The sequence below is a fragment of the Myotis yumanensis genome, unplaced genomic scaffold, assembly GCF_028538775.1.
Source record: "Myotis yumanensis isolate MYYU_CA2020_CCGP unplaced genomic scaffold, mMyoYum1.0.hap1 SCAF_12, whole genome shotgun sequence".
In the NCBI taxonomy this organism is placed as follows: Eukaryota; Metazoa; Chordata; class Mammalia; order Chiroptera; family Vespertilionidae; genus Myotis; species Myotis yumanensis.
The window spans coordinates 56,260,130-56,285,923 of NW_027223763.1; the positions used below are offsets into that span (position 1 = coordinate 56,260,130).

The following is a 25,794-nucleotide window of genomic DNA, read 5'->3' on the forward strand; positions in this document are numbered from 1 at the left end:
TCTTATTTAAATGTAAGCACACAATATGTATTCTTTTCTGTTGGGTTGCTTCCTCTCTACATAATGTTTTTGAGATTTATCCACATCATTGGAGGTTTCAGAAGTTCATTCCATTTTATTGTTTATAAAATAACTAGAGGCCCAGTGCATGAAATTTGTGCACAGGTGGGGTCCCTAGGCCTGGCTGGAGATCAGGGCCAATCAGATTCCCAGTCTCCTCACCTCCTCCTTCCCTCACCACCTGCCCCCGGTTCCCTGTCCCAACCTGGGGCCTGGCCCTGATCGGGTAGTTGGGGCTGGCTAGTCGGGGTGAGGAACAGGGGGAGGGACACAGGAGGTTGGCTGCCAGCCCCAAGGAGGGAGTCGGCCCTCAGCCCCTGGGAAAGGGGTCGCATCTGCCGCCATCCACCCCTGGTTCCCTGTCCCAGCCCGGGGGCTTGCTGGCCACGGGGAGGGACTGGGAGTTTGGCTGGCAGGCCCCATTGGCAATCAGGGCCTGCGGGCTGGAGGCAGCTCCTGCATTGTGTGTCTGCCCCCTGGAGGTCGCTATGCATCATAGCGACCGGTTGTTGCAGTTGTTCCATCATAACGGTTGCTTAGGCTTTTATATATATAGATTTATCAAAAAGAAACTACAGTATTACCTTTTGAAAGAGAAAATATAAAGAACTCCTATAAATCAATAACAAAAAAGACAAATGACCCAAACTATTATTATGAACAAGACTGATATGAAATTGTTGTGAACTTTTTTATTTTAACATATATTTTTATTCCTTTTAGGTAAATCTTAAGGAGTAGAATTGCTAGGTCAGAGGGTAGATGCATGTAAGTTGTAAAAAACCTGCCACACAGTTCTACAAAGTGGTTGTGCTATCTTATACATCCACCAACAATCATTAGAATTCCATTTGGTCTATAACACGGGGTATTGTCTGTCTTGTGATTTTAACTATTCTAATGGGTGTGAAAAAGTGGTATTTTATTGTGATTTTAGTGTGCATTTCCCCATGTCTAATGGTGGTGAGCACTTTTTCATGTATCTAATGATCAATTGGATACCTTCTTTTGTGAAGTCTCCAAGTCATTAGTTATTTTTTTTTAGCAGGATGTCTTTTTGTAATTTATTTGCAGGAGTTGTTTTTATTTTCAAGATTCAAGATCTTCATCATATATATGAGTTGAGATTGGTTTTTCCCAAAGGTGGTTCTCCCTTTCATTTTTTTTTTACTAGAGTGTTTAGAGAGCATAACTTTTTAAATTTGGTAACGTGCAAGATCTGACTGATATCCACCAGGGACTTCTCTAGTCTCAATTTCCAGCCATAGGGCATATCAGTCTAATTGCATTGTTTTGGATAATATCCAGGTAGGCTAAAAAGGAGGGTCAGCGATATTTATGATTTTTGAAGTCTTCCTGGATGAGGCAAATTTTGATGTCATTATTTGACCACAAATCATCCTTCATTGAGTGCTCCATTACCCAGTGACCCTTTGTCCAACTTGTCTGGTTTCATAATCATCAGTGTCTCTTACAGAGTCCTAGGTCTGAAGCTATCAGACCTTTCATTGCTACATAGTTTCAAATCAATACACAGGAATTTTTATTTAATTAAAAAATGATAGAGCCGCAATGCTGCTGACTCAGAAGAGCTCCTCCAAGAGATTGAGACAGAGAGGCGAGACAATAGATATGTGGCAATGGTACTGTTTTACCATGAAAAAGCTACATCAAAGGTCAGTCCCAAAATCCATCCTGAACTACAGAATTCTCTCTGGGCTCCTAAAACAAAGCCAGGTAGGTATTAGACAACACTTGAGTGATGAAGCAACCCTGTGATTCCATGAGAAAATAAAAAGACAGCAGGGACAAAAACATCAGTCAAATGTGCAAGGTTTCTTACTGTTCCCAGCAGGTTCGGGCAGCTGTGTTCCATGAGCCTCTCGGTGCTGTGATCAGGGAGTGGCAGTATCCTGAGTGAGGGTGCCACCCGGCTGGACAGGATTGGTCTCCCACCTCCTGGAAAACAGTGTCTGTGTTCACATCACAATGGTCTTTCAATCTAGAGAGTCTATTCTCAGCATAAAGCATCCTAGGAGTCCCTTGAATAGATTAGTTTTGTCACCAGAAAGAAGGTCAGCCCTAATCCCAATTCTCCACCTTCAGAAATGCAATGGCTTCCTACAGAAAACATGACTAGAGGTAGCAACGTTTCAATTTTATACCTTTGATATTCTGATAGTTAAATAAGTGCTTCTTTGTTTAATGTATTGTTATTGATTTCAGAGAGCAAGGGAGAGGGAGAGAGAAATAGAAACATCAATGATGAGAGAGAATCATTGATTGGCTCCCTCCTGCACACTGCCCACTGGGGATTGAGCCCGCAACCCAGGCATGTGCCATGACCAGGAATCAAACCGTGACCTCCTGGTTCATAGGTTGACTCTCAACCACTGACCCATGCCAGCCAGGCAACAAGTGCTTCTTTAAGTTGTAGTGATATAACTAATGTATTTTCTTTTTCTCAAATTCTAAAATTGTATTGATATAACTAATGTGTTTTGTGATTTAAATACCTCTTTTTAAATTGCATCAATATAACTAGTATATTTTGTGATTTTTAAAATGCTACTTAGGCTAATTTTCCCCTCTTCTCCTTCAAAGTTCAATGAGAGCAGGCAGACGTAGCATGAGTTGACAAATCATTCCCTTTGTTACTTATCACAGGGCACACTGCTCAGCCTGTGTCCCACCTTGGTTTGGGGGCTCCAAGCTTTCCAGATGATCCCATCGCACTTATACAGCTTTTGGAGGCTTTCTTCAAAATGGAAGAGTCCGTTCAATTCCAGCGTGCAGTTCTTAGGGAATGAGGGCAAATGGCTCTGTGGGAAAGAAAGGCCATTGAGATTTGACTTAATGTATGCTGATTGCATACTCACCCCCTTTAGGTCCTCATTTGTTGAGTAGCATTTGTGTTGAGTAAACTATCCCCGAACTTGAAGGCTATTTTATGGCCCAGGAAACAGCTCGTTGTAAGGTGAATAGGGAGTAAAAAGATTCTCATACCTGTCTGGGGAAGTGTGAGTGGGTTGTGGATTCCACCTTATCTGCTTGAGGTCCTTCTGCCACTTTAATTGTCTTTTGTGGACGACTAATAATGGGCACCTTGGTTTTCTTTCTGTGAACTGGGGAACTGTCATCCTCCAGTTGCAGAGAAACTATTCCATGATACTGAGAAAATCAATACACAACAGTTCAGAAAAAAAATAAACACCATGGTAGCAAACAAAAATATTTGTTGTAAAAATGAGCCATTCAAAAAAGAGTTTTAATTAAAAAAAGATTTAAAAAACCAGAGAATTTCAAAGAATTGAGTAACAGTATACAAATTTTAAAAAATAAAACAGCTATAATAATTTTATCTTCCTCAAAGATCTTTTGTGAAAATAATGTGTGATAAAGCAAGTGCTATATAAGTATTTGACATATTTATTTCTGTTATTGTAAAAGATTATTAAAAACAGAGAAGCAAACTTAAAAAAAATTGCATAAAAGCTAAAAGGTGTTTTTTTTCCTGACCATCCAAGCTTCCAGGACAAATATCAAACCAGGTGTTTAAGAGAAATTAATATAAGATGTGAAAAATAGATTACTATTTTGCATCCATAAACACAAGAAATTTAGCGATTCTCTCAGACTATGCTTACATTATAGATAATGTCTGTTCCATTTCTGTAAACAGAGGATGGACGGACCTAAGACCAACAGAGAACAAAATATAAACAACATTGGCTGGAATCATAGTTAGCAACAGGTTAAAACCTTTCCAGTCAGATCTTATTAATGTCTGAAAAATTTTAAAACATCTTTCTCAAGATTTTCCATGTTCCAATCATTGGAATTTTAAAAATCACCGAACCTAATCGCAGCTTATCAATGTTGATTCATATATTCATAGCCCCAGTTAGGGAGGAAAGTCATCCTTATTTTGTTGGTATATCTATAGTGCACGCCATCCAAGGAAACAAGCACACACACACACTCTCTCAAATACACACACACACACACACACACACACACACACACACACACACACATGAATGTGTGCCTGGTTAGACGGCTGTGTGAATAAGGTCCAAGCCATGGTTTCCACCCACACTCAAGCAGATTGCTTAATCTCATTCTGCTCCAGGGTCACTGGTCACTTCTTGATTACAAAAGAAACCCAAGCAGAAATTATATGGATGAGCCCGTATGTCTATCACCTCAATTAGCATAATTAATGAAGTGGGACAGCATTATGTCCTGCATGATTGTGCAAGGAACCATGGTCCCCACTCACTAGAAGAACCAAAACAGTTTCTTCCGTGCTTAGCAACAGTCGTGAATATCTTTTGATTTTTTAATATGTACCCCACATGTCAAATCCTAGGAGGTCCCCACCCTTACTGTTTTGCCATTCCCTTGGCTTCTAAGCCTCATTCCATAAACATCTGTAGAATCAAAGCCCCGTGGGGTGTCTCCCCTGGTGACTGCTGGCCGCTTGGAAGATGGAAGAGGTCTTCTTTCCAGATGAAAGGAGCCAGAAATGGTGGGGAAGGAAGACCCTGGGGACGGCGGGTGCCAAGAGCCCTTTCTCCACACGTGGTGCTTGTTCGGGTTGAAGGAATATGAAGGATGGCACCGTCCTGGAGGCAGGCAAGACGGCAGGTCAGTTCATTCATTTACACAAACAGATAAGTGATCACATCGACACAGCCCCTGCAGCAGCTTGTCATGACACCCAGACGGATGGTTTTCCCACCAGATGTTGCCTTTTTGCCATTTGCCAGAAAATCCTTTACTCCTCATCAGTTTCCATCCAGAAAAGCCATGCCCTTCTGCCCATCTACAGGGAGATTGTAAAGAGATGAAATTGATTTCACAAACCACAAATGAAAATCATTGTTGTGGTTTTAGAATCCTACTTGTACACTAAGGGCCTCACTGCTGTTCCTGTTATAGCTCTCCTCAATACATCAGGTTTAGTCACTGATCAAGCCTCATTCCATGAAGTGATCACCCTTTTCCCAATCTCCTAGAGAAAGAAATTGGAATTGTGTGATGATAGCAGTGAAATCAAGTCACAGTTACAAAAGTTAACATTCATCTGCTACAGAGCAAAGGTCTAATAAGTCTTAATGGGGTTACTTCTATTGGAAACATCGCCAAGTAGTATGAAAAGAATCTAAACCCATAACTCGCATCTGGATGTTAGACTTCATGTGAAAAGTGTGCACTTCATGTATTTTACAGACTTAATGTGATCACAAAATTCTACTGAAAAAGACATGAATCTGGTGAGGAAAGGTGGTGGGGAGAAATGTGGAAATATGAGTATTTTAAGAGAAAGATGATAATATCTATTTTTATTATAGGATGACAAAAGAAGAGGAAATAATAGATTTAAAGTAAGGAAAACATATGAACCATAGTGCATAACAGGTCTAAAAACATAGGACTATGAGCTAGCATGGTAACTGGACAGTTGTCAAAGGCAAAATAGACAAATAAGAAGAAGGTATTTGGCAGGGAAAAAAATCAAAGCACCAGAAACTTTGGTGGATCTTTGTTTTATCTGGTTCACAGGTTGTTTTTTAGCATCTACTACCCAGGACCCATTTGGCTCTGCAACCCAAGGTTATTCATTCATGTTCTCCAGCTGCTCCTGAATCCCCAAGCCAGCTGCACCTTTCATGTCTATTTTTCTCCCATTCCTTCCTCTTTTAGGCCTTTCCTGGTCACACTCCAGTGGGGGCTCCGATTTTCAGCTTTAAGAGCTCTCTTTAACAGAGGAAGATAATTACAGCCCTCCAAACCCGGAGGGAAAATAATTGTCCATAGATTCTCACCAACATTGTTTCCCCCTCGGTGAGAACAACAAACGGGTAGGGGAAAAAAAAACAACACAAGGAACTACGGCACTGACTTGTTGCTTTTCTGCAACCACAGTTCTTAGCGGGAGGAACACCGCATGAAGCAGAGAGCAGAATAAAGGGCCCGCACCACCACCGAGGTGGCTTTCTTGACAAGAAATTAAGCATTTTGATGTGAAGGCGCTATCAGGCACACTGGCTGTTGAAAGCAAGCAGCCACAGCGCGAGGACCGCTTCTGATTTCAAGATGAGGATCAAAAAGAATACCTCCTTTTGAGTCCAAAATTTTCACTGCAGCTTTTGTCTTTGTGCCAAGAACCGCATTCACGGGGGAGTTCAGAATGACTTCAAAGGCCTCATCATCTTCCTCTAATCCGTCATAGGTAATTGCTATATTCCACATCTTAGTTGACATTCCTACAAGAAGTAAACATTTTAATTACTCTTTAATTGCTATTTCAATCACCTAGGTGTCAGAGAAATATATTAATTAACATGTCTCCAGCTCCGCGGCAGTGGCCTGAGTGAGCCATTGTACGGCTCCCAACTCCCTGAAGTCCTGCTGTTCTCCCAAATCATATTAAAAGACCACATTTGTTCCCGGACAATGATGATTTCATTTAAATGCAAACACTGTAACAAAAAAAGTAAGCTGCATTTTGCAAGGGATGCACAAAAAAATGGTTAGTAGATGAGAGCCAAGATTTCATTCCACCCCTCCCCGCAACCTGCCCCTTCTCTACTTAAGAATAAACAAGTACTGCAATCTGAAAAGCTCACCAGTTTCAAAACTCTTAAGAGGTCGGTACAGACAGTTATAAGTGATTATTGGATGGTACTTGGTGCTATTCATGGAACCCTTGAAAAATGATTGATTTCTCAAGACAGCTGCCTCCATCGGCCACCCCACTTCCTGGGATCTTTCTGGCCTGTAAATGCTTTTTCTGATGATGTCAGACTCAGTAGCTTGATATCCTCCTAGAGAGAGTGTATGGGCTGAGAGTTCTAGAAATAGACTGAACCAATTTGTTTTTCTTTTTCTTTCTGTCTGCCTCTGTTGATGGGGTGACAATCAAGCTTGGTTTACAGTAACTTTGTGAACTTAATACTGAACAGTTTTGATGTTTCAAACACATCCCCAGCCGTCCGGGACACATAACAACCCAGAAACACAAACCATGAAAGCTAGAAAAAACCGCCGAGACTGGTAAATCTTGACCAGTTTCTATGATGTGAATCACAGGATAGGCTCTTGAGTTTATTTAGAAGAAAAGTGGTGGCAGCAAGAAAAAACAGTACTGTTTAGTGAAGAAAAAGAGGCTCAAATTGAAGGGGAAAAAAGATAATAAACTTATGGTTTAACCCTCTAGGACTAAGTTTTGAAAACTTTACTCCATCATTGACTCATCGGCTATTTACGTGCCTGCATTCCCATGCATTTCACCTGCATCTACAGTTGTGCATTTTATTCCCAGCCTTCTGAGAACTGAGTACTTTGCTGACTGTTTTCAGATTGTGCCTCCCAAGTGTGCCATCTGCACCACGACATCCTTCTTGAAGGCATTCAATGTAGACCTCGTGAGCTAATGGAAGGCTCATTACTCCCCAACCGAGTTCAATGGAAAGATGAAACTGTTAACTTATACTACTCTTGGCGGCACTCAAAGGGAAAATATTAAGTGCATTTGAAATAATTTTATTTTTAAAAAACAGGCTGACAGCTAATTTGTTAGGTCTTCAATATCAGCTGAGTTCTTGAATCAGTTACTTTCACAGTCTGCAAAAATAGGCGCTGAAGTTTCTAATATAAAATATGATATAAAGTCTCACCACATGGAATGATAAATCAGTCCATCAAAATATTTTATTTTGTTTCTATTATGTACTTGCCTTTGCATTAGATGCTATGGGAAACACCAGAGGTGTCATCTAAGCAAGCCTGTCATAAAGGAATTTAAAACCTCTCTGAAAAGGCTCAAGTTGAAGGGGGCGGAGAGGAAGGATTTGGAGGGAAGACATGGGAAAACAACAAACGCAGAGGCAGGAAGATAGTGAAGAGAGCCTTGCTCAGGGGACACTGAGAAGATGAGCTGCAGGAATAGAGAGGTCACCAAGGTGAACAGGGGTGATAAGGCTGCAGCAGGAGTTATTTAAAAAAAAAAATGTTTTTATTGATTTCAGAGAGAGGAAGGGAGAGGGAGAGAGATGGAAACATCAATGAGAGAGAAACATTGATTGGCTGCCTCCTTCATGCCTCCTACTGGGGAGGGAGCTGCAACCCGGGCATGTGCCCTGACCGGGAATCAAACCATGACCTCTGGTTCATGGGACAGTGCCCAACCACTGAGCCACACCAGCCAGGCTGCAGTGGCAGTTTCTATTCAGACTGCAGAGAGCCCTGGACACTGACTAGGTGGCCGGATCCAGACTTTACACCACAGGCAACAGGGAAGGCTCTTGAAAATGGATGTCTTAAAAAAATGAAACTGAAAGTGTAAAGTGGGAAGATTTAGGGGCCCAGGCAGAGGGGCTAAAAGTTGGGAGACCACCTGGGCAACAACTGTAATGAAACTGGCATGAAGAAATGAGAGGCTGGACAATGAAGAAAAAACATGAATACAAGATTTTTACTATTCAGAGAACTGTTTGGACTCTCAAAGCCCATAGAGCTAAGCACTATTCAAATAAAAATCCAATAGAAAAAAACATTTCCAGGCCTAATGGAAGGTCCTCTTATTTTAAGAACATTTTTTATGGAGTAGAACCAGATGGTTAGAGAAAAACTATTCCCAGTTTCATTTAAGTGCTTCTGATTTGTTTGCCTGCATTTCCACTTTGTTTCTATGCCGAGCAGGTGTGCACACAGGACTGACTTTTTTAGGTTAATGAGATTGGAAGTAAGAACTTTCTTGTTTTTGCTTTTGCCTTCCTTTGCCACTTTCAAGGTGAAAAGCATTTGTTAAATGACGGAGATTATAAGCCATTTCAGAAGGTTTGAACTGGCCCCCGGTTCCCATAAAACAAAAGGTGTGGAGGAGGAGAGGAAGGTGTCATTTTATGCAGGCGTACTCCACTTTACAGAGCAGGACCGTTCCTGGCTAGTTTCCTGCAAAGTAGATTTCACCATCGGAAGACATTTTTTCCACGTTTTTTTAGTGAATGCCACATGAGAGCTCTGTTCCTTTGGAAAACATTTTGACTCTGAGGAGTGATGAAGTCTCCATTAAGAACGTATTTTAGAGGAAAACAATCCCTGTATTATGAATATGTATACTTAGACTCAAGATTAATCACAAAAGCTGGATGCACAGGAGTCAGGATTTGTTTTTTGGTTTGGTCCAATGGCTGCAAGGCAAGCTTACTTGAGTATAGCTCCCTAGCCTTGAAAAATCACTCAGTTTCTCTCCAGCTGCCTCCCAAGAACTCTGTAACCTTATAATAGCCCACTGTCTTTGATTTTGCACTCTCAGTCTCTTCTCCAATCATGGAGACTGCTGTTTTTAAAGACATGAACAGATTGCTTGGGCCAAAGGGCTGGGTGTGAGGATGGAGACATCAGACCCAAAAGAGGCAAGAATTAACAAGTGGGAGTAAATAAATATTTACAGGACCCGTGGACATGGGAAACTTTATTTTCTTTGTCTTTTAAAAAAATCTTGATTATTGAAAGTATTGCATATGTCCCCTTTTTTTTCCCATTGACCCTTTCTAGCCTGCCCCCACCACCCACCTCGGGCCTTCACCACACTATTGTCTGTGTCCATGGGTTATGCTATATGCCTACAAGTTCTTTGGTTGACCTCTTCCCACCCAACCTCCCATCCCTACCTTCCTTCTGAGATACGACAGTCTATTCCATGCTTCTATGTCTCTGGATCTATTTTGTTCATTAGATTCCACATACAAGTGAGATCAAATGATACTTGTCTTTCTCTGACTGGCATATTTCGCTTAGCATAATACTCTCCAGGTCCTCGCATGCTGTCTCAAAGGGTAAGAGATCCTTCTCTTTTACTCTACATAGTATTCCATGGTATAAATGCACCACAGTTTTGAAATTCTCTAAAGTAAGCCTTTAAGTTATGAAACTGTTTATGACTAATAAGTTCCTAAACAATGAACAACCAAGTATTGTTTCTTTTTAATTTATAATATATGTTTATTTATTTCTTAACAAGTCTAAATAAGCTCTAAAATCATGACTATTTAGAGCCCCTAGAAACAGCATATAAACTCTTCTAGGCAAACGGGCATTTATCTTATCCTGTAGAATCTGCAAGAAGCTTTCAGAGAGTCCTCTAGTGTGATACATTCTAGTTCCAAACAGAGCCCCTGGTGGCTGCTCAAATCTACTGTGAGCCAAAGACACTTATAATCTCGTGACAAACTGAGCTCAAGTAATAAAGACGACATATGACAAAGACTCTCGGCTCTCAAGAAGTGGACGTGTTGGGACTGCCTTAACATGAAGTACAAAAAGGGCATACTGCGGACGCTCCACACCCTTTCACCTGAGGGTTGACAAAACACGAGAGCCTGCAGCAACCTGAAGGTAAACGTCAAATACATGATGGGAACAGCTCTTCCAACCAAGTGTGGTCAGCCTACGGGACAAACTTTTGCAAGTCAGAAACTTAGATATCACAGGTGGGAGGCCAACCCCAGTATCTGGGCTGTTGCCATGTAAACTTAAGGCTCATTGTGATAGGTTGAATTTTGTCACTCCAAAATCCATATATTGAAGTCCTAATTCCCAGTACCTCCGAATGTGACCTGATTTGAAAATAAAAAGGTCTTATAAAAAAGGGGGAGATTTGAGCAGAGACACCCATACGAGGAAGATGCCAATATGGACATGAAGACAGCTGAAACCAGGACATGACAACGATTCTACAAACCACTAGAACATGGAAGAGAGTCATGGAACAGGTTATCTCTCACAGCCCTCAGAAGGAATCAACCTGCCAAAACTTTGACCTTGAACTTCTGGCCTTCAGACCTGGGAGAAAATCGATTTCCATTTTTAAGCTACCCGGTTTGTGATTCTCCATTAGGGCAGTCCCAGCAAACGCATAGAGTGGTCCAACATCATGCTTCCTGCAGTAATGAGCTGCAGAAAAGCGTTTCTTGTCTGATGACATTAAAGTCATCAGTTTCGGAGTGTTGATGGTATTTTTTCAGCCATTTCATTTTGCCTTTGCCGTAGACATTCATGTGTCAGTGGCAGACAACAGCAAGAGTTTGGACTTGCGGTGTGTTCTCTGAGCACACACCACCTCCTCTGCAGGAGACCACAAAGCCCTAAGTTCTGGCTGCTTCTCCAGGCCTTTGCCATTGGCCCCTGCACAGCTGATCCAGAGCAAAGGGGAGGAGAGAGAACCACGCAGAGCAGTGAGTGAGTGCTGCCTGCCCCACCTACGGACGCCAGGGAGAGAATGCATGGCTCCCGCTTGAGTGCTTAAGACACAGTTCCCCCAAAGTGTGTCTGTCTGCCTTTCAACTGAAAGTCCCCTTCTTCTTATTCCACCTGCTCAGAATTCTGGGAAATATTCCAGGATTTTCTTTAGCCAGAACAATGACTCATCCTTTGGGTCCCAATGCACTGTGGGTGAGTTGTTTTCATGTCTGTATTTCCCACATGACAGAACATCCTGGAGAGCAGGCAGCATATTTTTGTATCCCCTTTTGCACCTAACAAAATTTTTTCACAGATTGGATGCTAAAAATGTGCTATCTAATTAAATAATAATTTCCTTTGGAATGTCCTCCTATCAACCTATTCCAATAGAAATAATTTAGAAATGACCTTTAGGAATCCACAGGAATATAACGTTTTGAAATTTTCCATCAAAATAAGAGGCAATTTTTTAAAAAGGAAAAAGAAAAAGATGAGACAATTAAATTATCCCAGCTTTAAATTATTTTTAAAGTGACATCCCCTTTTTTTCTAGATATTTAGATATTTTCTTTGTTATGTTATATTCTCTATTTGTCACCATCTCGTTTTTTAAAAACATTTTAATTGATTTTTAGAGAGAGAGAGAGGAAGGGAGAGAGAGAATATCAATGTGAGAGCAGAACATAGATCTGCTGCCTCCTACACGCCCCCTATCATGGATGGAGCCTACAACCCAACGCATCTGCCCTGACTGGGAATTGAACCAGTGACCTTTCGGTGTATAGGATGATGACCAACCAACTGAGCCACACCAGCCAGGGCTGTTATGATCTTATTTTAAATACATATTCACTTGTAATAAAATAAAATGTGAGGGGCAAAACCTCAAGTCCAAATTGATCTCTCTTGGAGTGGGTGATACGGTTCCCTGAGGAGTTTCTAGTTGGCTGAAGTTGCATAATGTTCTGTCTTCTCCCAAATCTCTAGACTTTCTTACAAAAACATGAAACAAACTGTAGACACAAAACGTACCTGGGTCAAACTGAATCAGTTTAGATGGAGTCATCGTAAAATCTTTTCCAACTATAGCTGACACTTGGTTGACCTAAAAAGGAAAAATATGTCCTTTTTTAATAAAAATAAATATTCAGTAATAGAGAAACCTCTAGTCTAGACTAAACTCACTCTTAAAATATTTTTAACATAACATGTGTGTTTTTTATTATAATAAACCATTTTTGATCCAAGCTACATGGATCTTCCCTAAAGTTAACGTTTTTATAAACTAGTATCAATGGAAGTAAAAATATTTTTTTGCTTCTTTAAAAATAATTCAGTTATTGGAGAAAGTATCATGGATTTTAAACAATACTTTTCTCTTTGTTACGAGTATAATTTTATTTCATTACCTTCCCTTTATCCCTGGCTTACTCTAAAATAATGCCTCAGAGGAAAGGGAGAGGGAGTGAAGAGGGGAAGAAATACAGGTGCCCCTGACAACCTGGTGCTGATGGTGCAGCCAGCTCTGAGGCCTCCTGCAAGCTCCAGGGCCCTGAGAGCCTTTAGACTGGATGCATTAAAGCAAGTCTGCTCCATTTTCCTGTCTGAACGACACCATCCCTCTTCACAGACATGAATGAGGGCTTTGTGGGGATGAGAGACCTGGTGAGCAACCCCAGAAAGGCAATCTACACCTTGAATTGAGAAGCTCTATCAAGTAAGTTGCAAACAAACACACACACACACACACACACACACACACACACACACACAATGCAAAAACTGCTCTAATTTAATGAGACTATTGATTGATCTCCTGTTCCTCATACCTACAGCTAAAAACCAGGGTGATTTCAGGGCGCTAAAGCCATGGCCTTCACCTCCCTCGGAGGGAGCCTAAATATGTATGATAAGAACAGTGCCCTTGGCTGAAGGAGAGGCCATCGGTGAGAACCCTGTGGAAAGCACAGGCAGCTGCTACTTTTGCATTTTTTAGATGTTTCAGGTGGTCAGGAAAGTGGGTTAATATGTCTCTTCACTTTGTTAGCAAGGAATGAAATGCATGATTAAAAACTCTAACATTCTTCTTTCTATGACCTCAGACATTAGCTCCATCTCTAATCAAAGGCCCTACCATCTGCCAATGGGTCTGCAGTGGGAACATTTTGCTCAAGAAGGATATTACCTCCCAAACACCATTTGCTCTGTGCCTGCAATGCCAGGGCTCCTCCTGAAGTCTTTCACCGTGGAAAGGCAGCCCATGGTGCACCTGTACCCACCATATGCCGGGAGTTGCATATCCCCGCATGCTTCTTGCACGTGCAATTACCTAGTATTTACCACCACTGAGCTTACAGAATCCTTCGTGGGAAGAGGAATGATCTGAGGCAAAGTGGTTGGAGAAATCAGTCCAGTGAAGGTGCATGATGTAAACCAGGGCAAAGAACCAGGTCAAGCGCTTCCTCTCTCCCGGCTCCTGGTCAAGTAGCCAATAAGCTCTGGTGTGAGCACAGGCTCTGGGCCGTGGGTAGAGTCATCCCTGAAGGACCCGGGGCCGTCTGACGGAGGCCTGCGCGCTCAGCTGGCAGGTTCACGGTGTGCATTCACTTAAGTAGACACAAGGTTCCATGTCACACCATGTATGTTCTTTCTACCTGGCAAGGGAGAGGTAGTGGGGCCCAAATCTCCAGACTCGAGCATATGGTGCTCTCTCCGGAGGACCAGAGGACGATGAGAAAACCAGCCAGGCAGACTCTTTCCTTTTCCATAAACAATCTGCTGGAAAATGGCAGGGCCTACCACACTGTCTGATGTTTTACCAACAACAAAGCACCCACAGGTCTGGGGCAAAGAACCGAGGCCCACGGGAACGATAAATACCGAGTCTGGAGATGGCAGAATTTAGGTGCACAAGGTTTTGATTTGAATTTGGGATTGTAATTGAGACTTAGCTGAGATGCCGTTTTTCCCAGAAGCTACTAGTAATACCAGTGTTCCTTTCATTAGACGGAGGAGGGGAGTGTTAAGGTGGTTGCTGTCATCAGTATGTAAATGCTTTTCATACGTTCATTCTCTTGCAGTGCTATTGGGAGAGCAACTCCTAAAAAAACCCCTTCAATTCCAGGAGCCATAGGCTGTGTGTCCAGGTCCACATCAATGGAAAGAAGTAGCAAGAGGACTAATTCCAAAGGGATTACTGAAAATTCCCCCTATTCTAGGGCGTCTATAATGAAATATGCTCTCTTAATTTTGCATTTAAGACTTGGGGACTCTTAAGATAGGTTTGTCCCCTGATTTTCCTTCCCCACTGAGACTGGAGCAAGTGGTCCTGGTGCATACTAAGAGAAAGCCATCTGGGGACTGACATTGGCTCTGGGAAGCTCACAGAATGTCTTGCCGACAACATTTCTTACCAAGGCAGGTGTGGCCCAAGTTCACTAGGTTGGAAATATCTCTTCGTGAAACAAACTTTAGGACTTAATAACCAGATTTAAAAACTAAAAATGGGTTGAACATATCCTATTAGGAGCTAATGAAGCCAGATAAAGAAGGGAGGGATAAGGAGATTCTGAACCTAAAACCAGCAGGCTATTGTTGACACTTCCACAATTTAACATTTCCTTGGTGACTCTGAGTTTTTTTTTTCTAAGAAAACAATTAAAGGCATCACCCAGCAACCCATGTTTTAGCTTGACAGTGTACATTTTAGAGTTGTTACCTTTACACTCACAAAGGCCGAGTCCATGGAATAGCCCCTCCTGGTAATTTCCAAGGGCAACATGCCCACGTTCTCACAGACCTCATATTCAGTCTGTGACCACTCAATATGAGACCACTTCAGTTCCAGGCTGCACGCAAGAAAAAGAAAAGGGAAACTCATTAGAAGTGCATGCACATGGCGATCGGGGTCCTCTGCTGGGGAGGAGACGGACCCCTGGGTGCACATCTGGCGATGGAAGTGGTTCCTCAACCTAAATCCATGCTAGAAATCCTTACACTTGACTGCTGCACTTTAGTTCACAAAAAACTTCTAACATCATCTCATTTAACACTCTCTTGCCAACACTACGAGGTATAGTGAAATGATTAGAATTCTATTTTACAAATGCAGAAATTAAGGTTAAAAGACTGTTGGGATTTAACCGGTTTGGCTCAGTGGATAGAGCGTCGGCCTGCGGACTAAAGGGTCCCAGGTTTGATTCCAATCAAGGGCATGTACCTTAGTTGCGGGCACATCCCCAGTGGGGAGTGTGCTGATCAATGTTCTCTCTCATCAATGTTTCTAACTCTCTATCCCTCTCCCTTCCTCTCTGAAAAAACTCAATAAAATATATATTTTTTAAAATGGCATCTCCCTGTAGTCGGGAAAGTGTCATTGTTTAAAAAAAAAGGGACTGTGGAGTTCCCACAGTTATTAATGACAAAAAAAGAAAGAAAGAAAGAAAGAAAGAAAGAAAGAAAGAAAGAAAGAAAGAAAGAAAGAAAGAAAGAAAGAAAGAGAAGAGAAGAGAAGAGAAGAGAAGAGAAGAGAAGAGAAGAGAAGAGAAGAGAAGAGAAGAGAAGAGAAGAGAAAAGAAAAGAAAGGAAGAAAAGTGTGGGGGTGGGGCTGGGGGGAACTCCAATTTGAGTGTTCTGAAGGGAGAGGAGCCAGCAGTTGTGGAGTTCAAGGAGACATTCACTTTTGAACCTTTTCTCTTATCTTTGGCCTTCCCCATCGGTACCCCAAGAACTGTTCCCGGCACAGACCTTTTCTGAACTTGGGTTCAGTTAAATAGCACGTTATCTTTGAGGATGTGCCTAAGAATTAGAATGTGCAGGTGTTTTATAAGCAGTATCTGTTTCCACATCTATGCATTTAAAAGGGCCATCCTAATATGTAGCTCAGACGCAGCTAAACAACAGAGTAAACCTAACAGAGGGTCGCCTTTTCCCTGGAATATATGCAGTGAGCCCACCATTTGATATAAACTGTCTTCTTTAATCCTCAAATGGAGAGAACCTTTTTTTTTTCTTTTCCTTTTTCAGAAAAGAAAGCTGAGCGCAAGAGATATTGAATAACCAGCTCAAAGACAAAAAGCTGTGTCAAATCTAATAGATAGCAGAGACGAAATTCCCAGCATAAGTCTGAAGCCAATGTTCTCCTCCTCCTCCTCTACCATTTTTCTCCCCAAATGAAGTTCATGACTCTTGTGCTTAAACTCACGCAGAAAAAGACAATTTTATCTGTATCGTGAAATATTTCTCTTTGTGAGGTTAGAAAACTTAAAATGTTCCACCCAAACATGTCTCTCCAAACATGTTACTTTTCACCCACTGTAACCTTCAGCAATCTACAAGATACAGGCAATCTTCATTATGATCATTGAACACACTCCCACTGCTTTTGTCGCATTCATTTCCCTTTCATTCTACATTTACAAAACCCACAGCGGTTGCCTTACTGTATTTTCAAACTTCCAATTGATTTCAGGCTCTTTCCTCTAGATTTAAATTTTTTTAATCATTTTTTTTTTCTTGCAGATGTAGAAATTCTGAGTGCCACCATATGGATGGAGTGTGAGTTCTCAGATCTCACGGGGCTCTCCGGGTTTTCCTGGGGACCATTCCGATGAGAGAGTAAGTTTATCCTCTGATAACCCCTTTATGTCCTTGCACCAAGCATGTGTCACAGTCATATCCTCTATATTAAGTTCACTAGCAAAATAAACGCACTGGCATTGCCTCCTACTTCAGTGACCATGGACCAGTAGGACAGATGTGGGAGCCTGGAGTGATTGCGGAGGTTCTTGAATTTCTATGAGCATTGATGTTCATTTATCAGTAGAAATGTAGTGTCACTGGCATGCTGGACTTCATACAATTTTAACATAAAAATAGGATCCTTACTTTAAATCATATTGGAAACCTCATGGGTCTTTAATGCACCTGAATTCAAATCTGGCATGAAACAGATCAAGAAATAAAGAAATAAATGACTATGCTTTTTTTTTAAAAAAAAAAAAAGTATAAGATAACAAGCAACAAGGACATTATAAATGCCAATAGAAATAACATTCTATTCTTCGTCTTCTAATTAATTCTGTTACTGTTCTAAATAACATGTTGCAAAGAATTCCTACAGGAACCAGCAGAGAGATTGGGGGAAAGAACAAAAGCATGAAACAGGAAAGACAGAAAAGCAATGGGAACATGTGCAATAGATAAATACAGATGCATTTCAGCTAAGACTCAGCAAGGTTCAGATGCGTTGTCCTGTCCAGTCTCCTGAGGATTTAGCCATTGCTGACGCTCACCAGGACAAGCGGAAATTCATCAGTGTTACTGTGCAGATCCAGAGGACCTCCAGGCCTGATGCTAAATGCAGCTTGATGGCTGGACTACATCAATAAAGGGACGAGGCAGCGTGCTGCTCAGCTTCAAAGCAAAAATGGTCTTGGCATCTGGGACGTGCCTGCATTTCCCGGATGCACCAGAGAATGCTTAGATCAGTGGTTCTCAACCTTCCTAATGCCTCGACCCTTTAATACAGTTCCTCATGTTGTGGTGACCCCCGATTTCATTGTTACAAATTCAACATAATTAAAGCATAGTGATTAATCACAAAAACAACATGTAATTATATATGTGTTTTCCGATGGTCTTAGGCAACCCCTGTGAAAGGGTAGTTCGACCCCCAAAGGGGTCACGACCCCAGGTTGAGAACTGCTGGCTTAGCGGTTCAGGTTGTTGTTACATAATATTCCGTTTTATTTCTTTGAAATGACTCACTACAAATAATAAAGATCTATTGAAAAGACATACAGGTTAAGCCAGGCTATATATTTTCCAGAAAAAAATATTTAAATTGTGAAGCACTTGTATACCTCCGGGATGTGTGCAACACACATTTAGAATGCTTTTTGGTTTGTGCAGGACTTTATCTGAGAAGATCTTTCTATGCTGAGACTGTGGTTGCTTAAACTCTACACAAACACCTGGAAGAAAAGTAAGAGGTGTAGTCAACCACGCGGGAATTCCCCCTGCTGGACGCCACCCAGATGTGTGCTCGACATCGTGATAACCAGACGCAGGAGCCCAGGAGAGAGACTGGGAACGCTCTGGACGTGTGGGTGTCATGGAGACAAGGGTTGTTTCAAACCTGCCCCTTTTAACGATCCCTCCTTCCCCTATTACCAGTGAGTAAAGCTCATTCTAAGGCAAGAAATGAAATTTCTGGATACAGGTTTGCAAATCCCACATGGAAACCGTTTCAAGGCATGTAGCAGGGGGTGAGAACTCCTGTAGCCCCTGGGCCAGGGTTTCTCAATCTTGACACCATCGACATTTGGAACGTGATCATTCTTTGCTGTGGGGGGCTGTCCTGGGTACTAAGATATTTAGCAGCATCCCTGCCTCGACCCACCAAATGCGGTGGCACCCACTTCCCTTCAGTCACGACAACCAAAACTCTTTCCAGACATTTCCAAATGTCCCTTAGGGGGAGTCATCCCCAGTGGAGGGACACTTAGCTAAGTGACATGGGTGCACTCATCAAAATAGAAATATTGATTTGATGTGAAAACTAAATTTTGGTTCCCCAAACCACTGTTGTGAATGGGAGACACAGGATGAAGTAGTAGGAATTAAACTGGAATATACTAGTAAGCCATGAGGCTTCTGGCCCCTCTGTCACTCACTGACATTAAGTCAGGTACAAGAAAAGCTACTTAAATATTCAATTTAAAATCACAATGCATCCCCAAAGTCCAGCATCTGTGATTCCCCATATCCCAACCAACTCTTTCCTTTTCCAAAGTATGTATCACATACATTTTAAAATACTATTTAATTTACTTAGATACTACTAGTATGTATGCTCCAAGTAAAAAGGGGCCTTGCTCACTGATGTATTTCCAAGTCCTTTGTCGAGTGCATAGGATATAGTAAGTGTTCAATAAATATTTGTTAAATGAATCTCCTTTAGTCCACTGTTTCTTAAGCTCAGTTGACACCAAACCTCCCCACCGCCCCACATCTCTATTAACATCAGATTATAAACAATTTGAAAAAAAGAAAAACACAACTAGGCTAGGATGAGCCTTCTATGTTCTTTCTAGCTCCGACTTATTCTGGGTTCTGTGGCTATTATTGGACTTTATTAGAGAGAAAGATGGCATTGATAAAAAAGCATTCTACCAGCATCCTGATTTCTTAACGCACATGTATGCTCTTGTCTAAGTGCCTGCATGGTTCTCGACATTTGGCAATGTTGAGAGAGAGCTAAGATTGTCACACGGAGGAGGGTAATACTGCATTTCGTGGGTAGAGGCCTGGGATGCGGCTAAACATCCCGCAACGCACAGAACACCCACCCCCATCCCGTAACAAAGAAGTACCTGGCTCCAAATGTCAACAGTGTTGAGATTAAAGTCAAAAATATATACTTCCTGACATTTTATTCTGTGGCTACCTGATTCATTAATATGTAGGAACAATAAACTTAAAGAAACACTTGTGATTCCAACTCCAGTTTGGGATTTGGGACATTAATCTAGGTTAACAAGAGTGTGTAAAAAAGAGTACGCAGCCAATCTATGCCTCAGTTTCCTCACCTCCCTAAGTGTCATAATCATGAGTCTGTGCTTCAAAGGAGTCGAATGAACCTTAATGAGTACCCAGTAAGTATTCTGAGCCTCTCAGTGAAAGGTTTTACAGAAGCTAAAATTGTGATTAAATTATTCTTATAACTAAGTCTTCATCTATAATCAAGTAGCATATGACTTAAGATGATAAAAAATATTTTTCCAAGTAGTCAATCTAAGATTTATCAATTCAAAGAGGATGCTATTAAGATCCGTAATGCAATGCTACGAACACCTGTGTTTTCCTTTTTGTCTCTCTCTCATGATAATGCAGAAACAGTGTTTAGCCAGGAGGCAGCACAGTGAGACCCAGACAAGTGCTTCGGAGTCAGACACATCCTGCAACCACTTAGTGTGCGATTACGGTCAGTCACTCCGTCTCCCTGGGTCTCAGCTTTCATTATCTTTACAATGAGGAGAATTTTACTCACGTCAAATGATGAAAATTTAAATGTGCTAATAGGTGGAAAGCACCTGTACACAGTGGGTGCTTAATAAGTGCTATTTCCCTTTCCACCCTCTGTGCTTTCCCAGATCGAATCTGGAAATAAATACGTTAACTTCTGGCGTGCAGGGAACATGAAAGCTTTACCTGGCCAATTGTTTCAACCTCCTCCCCTATAAGGTGTTTCATAAAAGCCGGCAAACCACTGCAGGGCTCACCTATTGGACTGTCCTTTTCTGTTTCATTTCTTTCGTGCCTTCTCTTTTAAGGCCAGGAGTGAAGACTAGACCAGCTAGAGTGAGGGCAGCCAGAGGAAGGAGAGGAATCAGGTGCTTGGGATCACGGAGCAGCTGGGGAAACAGCCTCTGAGCGATAAAGAAGCTCCGTGTGGGTCAGCGCTTCTTGCGAAGTTCACTTTTTATCGGTGCCCTTGAGGAAGAGGTCAACATAGAAGGCGTATGAAGGAACTGGTCAAAAGTCGGCTCCATTCTGTGGTCTGCAGAGGAGTTTGGGATGAATGATGTGGGTCCTGTGTAGTTTAGTTGGAGAATTCTGAAGAGCACATTGAGGTTCAAGTTGGACAGGGGAACAGACTGGCGCTTGGCCACCAAGGGGAATAAGAGCAGCATGCACTTTGCGGTCAGGAGGGCAGGGTCCTCTTTCGGCTCTGCTACTCATCCACTTACGTGACTTCAGGCCAATTACTTAAATGCTTTGAGCCTGATGTCCCTCTCGCCCTCAGAGGACTGTGCTTTGTAAATTAAATCAGGCAACATATGTGAAAGTGCCTAGCACAGTACCTGAAATTCAGGCATTCAGCCAAGTCTAAATCTTTATGCAAATCTCCATGGATTTCAGTGTTACACAGTAATTTCTATTCATGATAAAATGCCTCCCACATGTACTCCATGAACAACTTGTTCCATGAGCTATTGAGGGGGACAAGAGTGCTAAAGGGAGGGAGAAGTAGTTCTGTAGTCAAATCAAGTTCAGATGTGCTGCATACTGTATCTCTCTCTGAGATATCCCCAATCCATGCAAGCTTCTCTATGATTCTGGGATATGACGCACACAATCTAGCTACCTCGTAATAACTTGATTCATTTAGCTGATTCGAATCAGCTTTCCTAATACCTTTGTTAATGGAGCAGCCATTGACTATTCAGGGCTGGTATTCCATGGAAATGCTGCAAGAGCAAAAACTTACTAGCAAATCAAGATTCTGGGACCTTCCCTCTTAACATAGGTCCTTCTCATTTTGTAAAAGAGCTTCCCTTCTGCTCAAGAGCGCACCCACCAGTCCCTTTAGCTTTATTACAGAACGTCTTCACTCCTTCGAATAGGCAGAATATTAATGTACTCATACTGTCTAAGCCAGAGAAGAACACAAAGCACTACAGCATTTAGCCTATTGATTAAGGAGCATATTAACTGTTCGCTTTGTGAATCACCCCAGCATTAATTTCTAGTTAGCGGTGGGCTTTAGCTGGCCACCCAATGTCTCTGGGATACTTCTTCAAACGGTCAATCTTTACACCCACATGAATGAACAACAATAGTAATCACTACCACAGTTAAACTTGCTAAGGATGCTAAATATACAAGATGCTTTCATATGTTTTACCTCATTTGTTTCTTTAAACACATTTTGGTATTGCCCCCATTTGACAGATGAGATAACTAAGGCTTGAACAACCACCTAAGTCAATGGCAGAGTGAAAGCCCAAACCCTATTCTTTGGTTCTAAGTCCAGTGGTTTATTATTTATTATCTATACTAATTCCTGGTGTGTTAGACATGGAGTGCACGCTAATATTAATAGCTATCACTTACATTTTTAAAATGTTCTTTTTTTTTTTGCTGAGTTTTTAGAAAGAGAGGAGGAGCGAGAGAGGTGGGGCTTTAGCTGGCCACTGATCATTGAACAACTATACAACCCCTACTGGGGATCGAGCCCACATGTGGCCTGCCCGGGAATCAAACTGGTGACCTCTTGGTTCCTGGGTCAATGCTCAACCACTGAGCCACACCTGCCAGGCCTTACATTAAAAACAAACAAACAAAAAACACACAACAACTGAAACGTAAGGTCCTTGAAGAGTAAGTATTCCCCTTTCTTGCTGGCTGGGTAGGCCAATGACTGCAGAGAAGGAAGGGAGATATGTCTGCAGCTCCCTCCCCTTAGGCCTGTTAGCACGCCTCGATAAGAATGGGCAAGTTCTTTCATGTAGTGAGAAAAATCATAGACTCTAGAGCCATACTTCCTGGGCCTGAATCCTAGCTTCTTCACTAATTAGCTGTACAAGCTTGGAAAAACTCACCTCCTATTTTTGTGCTTCAGTTTCTTCTCTTGTAAATTCTGTATTATCATGGCACCTAACACATAGGTGGTTGTGATGATTGAATAAAGAGCTATGGCGATGAAACAGAGCAGAAAACAACTATATTGCAAATGCCTGTGGTTTATATTGTACGCATAACTAGGTTCTTGCTGGCTGTCTTGGAAAGACAACCTACTACTGATAAGATTGTTCCTTACTGGAAAAATGTGCTCCCTGTTCTAAAAACATCTAATAAATGAGGCTAGAGACAATGATGCCACTCAAAAATTATGGACATAAATGCTGAGTAATTTCTACCTCCCTCTGCTCATTCTAAAGAAAATAATATACATTAAAATCAAATTTAAATCATTTTTGGATTAGTCCTTGGTAGGCATCATTTTGTTCCATTGGTTCTACTCACTTCAAGCTGAATTAGAAACATCGTCACCATAGCTATATGAACATTAATATCCAACACAAGCAGGAGTCTATTTAAAATAGCCTCAATTAAGGTTATAATTTCTTCCAGGATTCTCCTATAAATCTGAGGATTATTTAAAAACATAAATCATCTTCAAAAGCAATTTCTTTGTAACAATGAAGAATAAAAAGGGCATGTAAGTAAGTGAAGCAACATCAATCTATTGCTGGAGGTGTGGGGGGAGAAATCTCCTATCAGCTCTGCTGTGTTCACACATGGAAGCCCAGTAGTCAGCATGAGGCCAGTAGCAAGTCTGACCAGTATTCTAATATTTCTTATTTGATCTACTAAACACAAGTGAAGTCAATGTATTAATGTTTTGGGAACAGGATTTTCAAAAACATTTTCTTGAGTTACAAGATTTTTTTAGTATGTTACATTGATTTTTTTACAGAGAGGAAGGGAGAGGGATAGAGTCAGAAACATCGATGAGATAGAAACATCAATCAGCAGCCTCCTGCACACCTCCTACTGGGGATGTGCCCGCAACCAAGGTACATGCCCTTGCCCAGAATCGAACCTGGGACCTTTCAGTCCACAGGCCAACGCTCTATCCACTGAGCCAAACCGATTAGGCTTGAGTTACAAGATGTTTGATTAAAATTGCAAGTAGTTAGTACATTTTCTAGAAAGGAAATCCTGAGGAATCATTTCTCCTAGGCAAGAGGAGTTTAATGGGTGGTAGTGAGGCCGTCCTTGTTCATATCCACTTACCAGTTTCTAATACTGTGCACCCAGATACTATACTTTATCAGGGCAATGGAGGTGAACCCTGGGAATGTGTTCTGTTAAGAGAACGATGACGGTTTTTCTAACCGTGACTACAGAGACCTCTGCTGGTACATGTTGGAACTACAATCAGGATCAGAAAGAAAAAGCAAGAATGAAGAGAACAGAGATGAATTTCTCCATTTTTTCTTCCTTTGTCCATATACTACCATAAAAAATCCTATAAAGAGGCTATACTCACTTACAATGTGTCATTTTACTAGGATCTGGTTAATAGTCACTATTCTTTGTGGTGACGGGAGAAGGGTATCAAATTTATAAAGAAAGAAAATACAGCACCACAAGAACTGGACTGTAATACATCTTCCACAGCCATCCGATAAACTGGTAAATTATTCAAGGTCTACCTCCAAGAAGAGTCTAGAAGAGGGACCCAGTGAGTGAAATTACTGCGGCCTGTTAATCTTGTTAATTTTGAGGATTTCTTACTCTTGTTATTCTGAGGGTTAGACATATTATATAACTTCTAAGTGCCACTTAATACCTGCATGTCTCTTTTCCTTTTTACACTGTCTTCATCTTACCTAGGATAGGTTCGTTAATTGGTAAAGGCAGTCTCAAGCCATCCCTTTTTTTTGTTTGATTTTCTGGAAGCGAAGAGCTGTTTTTGCCAACCCCTCCTGTCTGCCTCATGCCTCCCGCTCTAGATGTTTCAGACTCTCGGTGCTAACATGGTCCTAGAGTGACCTCTTGCTGCACGATGTGTACATGAGCCTGCAAGCTCGGTCCCGGATGCCCGTGAATTGTCAAGACAGAAACCTGTCTGCATGCGAAAGTGAATGCATTTACCTGAATAACTGGAATGACCCAGCGCTATCCACCTTAACTTTCTAATGTTTCAATACTCTGTAAACTACTGGTTTTCCCATTATTGAGCAGTAATAGAAAGAATCATCTCCCTCCAAAATATACTCCATGAGCTTGTGAAATGGTCTATGAATTTATTCCCTTAGATTCTGCTTCAAAACAACATTTCACTTTCCTAATCAGATACGTGCTGGACACTATATGCAGGACTACTGAATAAGCAAAAGAATTTACATGTGCGGAGTGGCAGAGTTCCCTGTGGGGTCCATGATTTGAAATTCCATGGTATCTGAATTAAATTCCAAAGACGGGCTTATGACGTAGAGAATGGTCTTACTGTTTAAGTCCTTTTGGCTAAATTTCTCACGGATAAATTCACCTACAAAAAAAAGAGAGATAAATGACTTTAGTGGGTGAGCAAACAAAATAGCAAATAAGAGCTGATAAAATTGTATGGCTATTTTATTTTAAATACTGACATTCAAAATCTCTGAAGTATATTATTTAAAGATACAGTGGGGCCTTGACTTACGAGTTTAATTCGTTCCGTGACGGAGCTCGTAACTCAAATTACTCGTATGTCAAATCATTAAAGTGAACGAGTGAGACATGTGATGCTGGCTGATGTTGTGGCATTCACTGTGACGTTCGCTGCGCCAACTAGCGGTGGGGTATCTGAAGCTGGCTCGTAACCCGAATGTTAGCTCGCAACTCAAAGCAAAAAATTGACCAAGAGACGGCTTGTATCTCGAAAAACTCATTAGTCGGGACACTCGTAAGTCAAGGCCCCACTGTATTGACATTGTCGTGACTATCTTAAAACTCATATGCAATGAACTTAAATGGGTTTCTAAAGTTTACTTTGTCTCAGAAATATTGTGCCTTAAAGAAAATATAAAAATAGAGGAAGTCTAGGAAGAGACAGTAATAAAATATGTAATTCTTGCCATCTTCCTGAGTGATTTATTTTGATCACTGTCTTCATAAAGCAGAAGTAATATGCAATGCAGATAA

General features: G+C 41.4%; 1 protein-coding gene across 1 annotated transcript in view; it reads right to left on the reverse strand.

Annotated features, from left to right (window-relative positions):
- Positions 1-25,794, reverse strand: part of FREM1 (FRAS1 related extracellular matrix 1) — a 123,727-nt gene that overhangs the window by 12,308 nt on the left and 85,625 nt on the right. Inside the window, exons 26-34 of the mRNA XM_070431700.1 lie at positions 25,015-25,159; positions 15,032-15,161; positions 12,346-12,418; positions 6,183-6,332; positions 4,450-4,688; positions 3,708-3,755; positions 3,067-3,231; positions 2,754-2,882; positions 1,904-2,019 (exon numbers count right to left, since the gene is read on the reverse strand). Coding sequence (XP_070287801.1) covers positions 1,904-2,019; positions 2,754-2,882; positions 3,067-3,231; positions 3,708-3,755; positions 4,450-4,688; positions 6,183-6,332; positions 12,346-12,418; positions 15,032-15,161; positions 25,015-25,159 — 1,195 coding nt within the window. The remainder of the gene's footprint in view (positions 1-1,903; positions 2,020-2,753; positions 2,883-3,066; positions 3,232-3,707; positions 3,756-4,449; positions 4,689-6,182; positions 6,333-12,345; positions 12,419-15,031; positions 15,162-25,014; positions 25,160-25,794) is intronic.